The sequence below is a fragment of the Zosterops lateralis genome, assembly GCF_965231275.1.
Source record: "Zosterops lateralis genome assembly, chromosome: Z".
In the NCBI taxonomy this organism is placed as follows: Eukaryota; Metazoa; Chordata; class Aves; order Passeriformes; family Zosteropidae; genus Zosterops; species Zosterops lateralis.
In genome coordinates, this window is record NC_139800.1 from 54,343,726 (window position 1) to 54,349,725 (window position 6,000).

At 35.0% G+C, this 6,000-nt stretch overlaps 1 protein-coding gene across 1 annotated transcript in view; it reads left to right on the forward strand.

The window, feature by feature from the left end:
• Positions 1-5,086, forward strand: part of KCNN2 (potassium calcium-activated channel subfamily N member 2) — a gene marked incomplete at its 5' end in the record, with an annotated part of 70,731 nt that extends 65,645 nt beyond the window's left edge. The window contains one exon of the mRNA XM_083883237.1: positions 1,033-5,086. Within this exon, the coding sequence (XP_083739363.1) occupies positions 1,033-1,320 (288 nt within the window). The 3' untranslated portion in view covers positions 1,321-5,086. The remainder of the gene's footprint in view (positions 1-1,032) is intronic.
• Between the last annotated feature and the right edge of the window lie 914 nt (positions 5,087-6,000).

A 6,000-nucleotide genomic window follows, 5' to 3' on the forward strand; every position in this document is an offset into this window, starting at 1 on the left:
AGCAAAGATAAAACTCTTCAGTGTTCATTCCCCTCTTGCTTTACAGAATCACCTGACAACTTCAGGTGAAAATGCAATTCAGTCTAATGCTTCTAGCAACTAATAAAGACTTTTAATATACTATTTTGTGTAGGCTGCTTCACTTTCAAGGGTTATGCTAACATTCTGAAACAGGAGGCACAGCAATGGGTTATAATGCAGCTGATACTGAAGCGGTTTACACTTTAGGCAGTCATTCAATTATTTTTTCTTTCCTTCGCGTGGTTCATACATTTCAACTGGTTTTCTACTGAATTACATCCAGTTTGGACTCTAGTTTAAATAATTTAAAGCCTCAGTTTATAAGAGGGAGACATTCAACCATTATTTTTAACCAGTTCTAAGTCTCTGTGAAATAACATATTTCAGATTACATTTTTACTGACCATTGTGTCATTTTAAAGTAGACTCTATATACTTGCTGTATTCAAGCAATGTTTTGTAGAGGCCAGATAGATTGGAGAGTGCAAAAGTAGAAAAGCATATAATTGAGTTTTTACTCCTTCCACTATTTTTCAAAAACAATCCCTTCAACTCCTCTTAATTCAAGAAAATCTGCTCAGTTTAAAAAGCAAGCCAGTGAAAAAAATTAGTACTGTGCTTAGAAGAATGAAGGTATTTAAAACCAGTATCAAGAACAGTTAAGGATGGAGCACATCAGTGGAGCCTTCAGTCTCCTGGTGGCTTACACTGACTGTTCAAAAAGCTTAGCCTTGTGTACTCCCAAGCACCTGAATTTCAAAAAAGGTCTGGTCTTTAATTTATTTTGACTGTCATGTCCAAAGCGCTACTAAACGACATTACATTTCTGCTCATGAAATCTAGTAGAAAGTTCACTCTACTGTAATTTAATCTACATGGAAAATTATTTCACAAGATTTGATATTGTTATAATATTCATATCCTCTTTTACAAACCCTTGTAGAGTTGTGCTACTTGTTACAGTACTTGTAAGATCTCTCTAAACCTTTACTTACATCCTTCTACTTTCAGACTCAAAACATCATGTATGACATGATTTCTGACTTAAATGAAAGAAGTGAAGATTTCGAGAAGAGAATTGTTACTCTGGAAACTAAACTGGAAACTTTAATTGGTAGCATTCAAGCTCTTCCTGGACTGATTAGCCAGACAATCAGCCAGCAACAGAGGGAATTCCTCGAGGCTCAGATACAAAATTACGATAAGCATGTTGCCTACAGTGCTGAACGATCACGATCTTTGTCAAGAAGAAGGAGATCATCCTCCACAGCACCACCAACTTCATCAGAGAGTAGCTAGAAGAGAATAAGTTAACTGCAAAATAAAGACTCTTTGCCATCATATGGTCAATATTTTAGCTTTTATTGTAAAGCCCTATGGTTCTAGCCAGCGTTATCTGGGTTCTGATGTCAGAATCCTGGAAACCTGAACACATTTTAGGCCAAAATGAGTGAAAACTCTTCTTTTTTTCCCCCCTCCTCCTCTCAGATGCACAGTGAATGCACCTAGTATTGCTATATTAGATTGTTCTTCCTGTAATTTCACTTTTTATTCATGCACTTCAAACAAGCTTTACTATTACAATACATAATCTAATATAATAAAAATGTTAATTTCTGCACAGTTACTTGATTACTTTGACCTAACAACCAAAAAAAAAGATCACAATGAAAAGACCTAATTATGAACTTTTAAGAAACTAAATTGAAGCTTACTAATTATTTCTCAGTATGAAAGCTAACTGTCTAAACTTCGCTTGCAGCGGAGGGGGAAAAAAACCAATATTAATCTAACAGTGTGCTGTATATGTCTAGTCATTTTAAAAGGTCACTGACAGTTTTGATTCCTGAAGTGATTAGTGAAAAATATAGTTTATCCTAGAAAATAAGACTCAGAGTAAGCTATGGGTTTTTAAAATATTATTAGGACTTTTATTTAACATGTATTGGTACATACATACACACATAGATAATATATATACATATGTATTTATGTATATAAAATTATTTATGCAATGCCCATAGCAATGGTCTTTTAAACTGACTATTTGTAAAGCTACTGGCATGGAAAAAGCACAGGCAAAGTCCTGTTTACTTATTGATAACAATGCCAGGTAAGTTTGTCCAGATCAAAAGCATCACTTTCACCCAGAAGTCTCCTAATAATGCTATTTGGGTTTTGAAAGTGTTAGGCTGCTACTTTCTCCACTCCTTTGTTTGTGTTTCTGGAGTGAATGACTGACACAGACTTACAGTATACATGGTTATGTGATGGCAGCACAGTGTTCTGTATACGTTATCTTTGGGCAATCCCCATGGTTCCTGCTATGCAGTCAAGCTTAGCAAAACACTTCTAGCAATATTTCCAATTTCTCCTGTAAAAAGCCAGTTGTAGACTGGAGTTACAACAGTAGGGTATCTATAGTACTTTATTTTCATGCATAAAAATAACATCTCCTACCTTATTAAATAAAAATAAAATTTAAAAAAAGAAAAAAAAAAAAAAAAAAAAAAAAAAAAAGAAAAAGAAAAAAAAAATTAAACCCACATAAACCAATCACAAAGCATAGTCACCAGTAGGCACTGGTGAAAAGCTTTTGACTGACATTTCTCCTGGTTTATGCTCCAGAGTAGCAAAACTAGGTAATTTAATTGCTCAGTACATGCAACTTGCATTCACAATTCCTAGTTACAAACAGGAAATTTTTTGACTTTATGAGACATTTTTTAGTATTTGCTATTTAAGAAATATGCCAGTCCAGTCTGCCTCTCCCCCAGTTTAGAGACAGGGTTGACATCTGTAGCTAAACAAGTAGACGTGGCTGTCTGTTTCTAAGGAATACTATGTCTGCCTAGAGGTAACCAACTTGCTCATTGAAGGAAATGCATATTGCTCCATGAAACACTGTGACTTCTGGTCAGCAAGGACAGGCAGGAAAGAGTAATGCAGAAAGTCAGGGCAAAGCCCTTCTGGGCAAGACAGAAGAGCTGTTCTTTCCAGAAACCAGAATTCCCCAAACCAAATACATAATCTGAAAAACAGCAGACACTTTAGACCTAGTCAAATTAAAGGATCTTCCTTTTCTAGTGTTACGAATGTATAAATGATGAATGTATAAGTGACATCCAGAGGTATTGCATGCTTATTAAATGGTCAAGAATTTCTCCAACTTTTTATGTCCTTGAGAAAGATGATGACTTTGCTTTTTTTTTTTTTCCCCTAGAAAAGGACAGTTGCATGCCTTTGGCGTGCCTTATTTACAGACTGTGATATTTTGTGACTGGAAATAACAAGCAGTATGCATAGTATTTGCAGTTCTGCTTTTGTTTTTATGGAGTTCATTTCCAAAGGAAAAGAGGGATATTATATAGTCCTAATACTTTTCTAGTGCAGTCCTTAACTTGTCAAGTCAAGTTTGAGTATTCTTTTTTCTTCTTTTTTGCATTTAGTTTAGAATACTTTTCTTGACATTGAATGTGAAATACACTTTCTCTAGCTTGAATACATTCCTTTTTCTCCTGTCAGCTTGAACTAGCTCTTTCATTGTTTACATCTTTTTAATATATGTGTAACACCCATTTTTTGCACACAACTGAGTTTTTAAAGAACTGTAGCTCCACTTTGAAAATTCTTGTCAATCTGTCAATTTTAATTAAGATCCAGCTAAAAGTATTGAGCTGGCTGTTTCTGTTTTGAAAGAGCAGCTGTCAATCTTTGACCTTTCCATTTATTTTACTTACTAGGACTCAGAAGCCTGAACTTAATTTTATTGCCACAGCTTTATGCAATGGTGAGATGCATCAGGATTATTTCCATCAGTAGCATTCTGTAAAAACCTGCCAAATTATTTTGGATTCCTTTCTTTCTTTTTAAAGCAAAAAACAAATGATGTCACCATGTAATACTGCAGTTCTACATGTTAATTAACTTTCAAGCTCACTACAGATGCTTTATCTGCATTTTCAGCACATATGATTTTTTTTCTTGTAATATCTAATTTCAGCACTAAGGTGCTGCATGGGGATATACTACATGAAAGGACAGATATAAACTTTTATTCAGGAGAGCACAAAGCACTCTTGGTTTGATTTTCTTACTCTGGACACTAAACTCCTTTTAGTCTTCCCTTGTCTGACTTTTGTAGTACCACAAATTCCATCGATGATTTTTTAGTTCCAAAACTTTAGCTCTATCATTGTCAACATGTATGATCACCAAAAGGAGAACATCTTGTTATGACAGATCATGGAAACTGTATATTTAAATGTAGACTTTTTTTGGAAACATTGTTTACAAATGACAAAGAGTCTTTACCATATTTACCATATTACAATTGTAAAGCTTCATGCACCTCTTGCCTTAGTTTCACCAGTAGGAAAATTCTGCTTTCTGTAGCTATTAAATTCCTCCTTTTCACTGCATTCCAGACACTGATTCCATTATCAGTTTCTTGGGAGTCTTGTTGCTAGTCCGCTTTTTTAAAGACACCAAGCAAAGATACCTTGCTCAGAAGGACTGAAATGTAAGATCACAAATAGACATGTTCACTATGCTTAAAATTAAATGCATTGATTTAAATAGTACTTTTTACTTACATTAGCTTTTTTTCAGAATCAGAATAATACATATGTTTTATGCTTGCAAATGCTCTGCAATTCTTGATTCTGTAAATCATTATGTATTTTAAGCCTGCAGATCTTTCCAGACAGACTTGTGCAACTCAGCTTTTCTTTACCTCCTGCTGCTCCATAAGGATGTATCTAATATGGAAAGAGATTTTCTATCTAGAAGTTTGGCATCCAGCACAGGAGCTCTAAATGTCTTCTGGAGGTCCATACCTTGTGAGCTATTTCAAAACTGCGGCTCCCCAGACTGAGTTGGAATTACTGTCATCATCGCAGCAAAGATATGTGATAAGCATACTGTTTTGCAAATTGTAAGACTCTTTCCATGTCAGATCATGTGTAAACATTCAAATTGATATGCCACACATTAAGAGCATACCTAAGCATAAAAGAATAAAAGGTGTTCAATGTGTCTAAAATTCAGAATAAAATCTGTAACTCTTATCAATACTAAAAATTAAAATTGTTTGAAAACTCTTTTTCCCTAACTAAAAGTTATGCAAGATTCTTACTAAGTTTTATCCACAGAAGGTTTTCTGATTAATAAGTGTGTTCTCTCCATCTGCCAGACTTCATATCCATTCTTTTTCTAAATCAAAGTCCTTGAATTCTTTTTGTCCTTTTAGTAATAATTATTAAGGGGTGACAAAATAATTATTAAGGGGTGTCAAGCAATGAAATAGAGGGAAAAGTACAAAGGAGCTAACACTTATGTGTGTCATTTTCAGAATTCCACCTCTGCATCGGCATATCTAAATGCTCAGGTAGAAATGGACACAAATTTTAGCCACCACTCCTGGCTACCCAGATCTGAGCCAGCCCTAGCCTGGGAAAGAGCACTGCCATTTCTGAACAGCACTGAGGTGGAGCTCACATGCACTTAAAAGCTAACCATTTATGTGTATGGAAATTTGTGTACACAGAGCCTTACCTATGCATAATAAAATTACCCTTTATTTGGTAATTAGGGCTTATGAATGTGGTCCTATATCTGTTGGCACAAATTCAGAGAAAACAAAGTTATAATGTATATTAGCCTTTTTATTCTGAACCTTTTAAGGTAAGGAATCTGTTAGATCTTCTCTCTCTCCATGATTTAGAGAATAAAGAAAAAGAGACACTTAGAAGATGGTTTGGAATCACCAAAGTGCTCTGACTTGCTTGAGTGCCTCACTGCACACTAAGTTTGGTCCAGAAACCACAGGGTTTTATTCACTCCAGAAAGAACAGGTTTCTCTCAGTGTAGAGGGAGTTAGTACAGCACTGAGCAAATAAGTCCTGTCTATCAATTCAGTCTGATGTGCAAGATGATTGTAATAAGTGGGAGAGGAGGATTGTGTTAATTTATGCAACT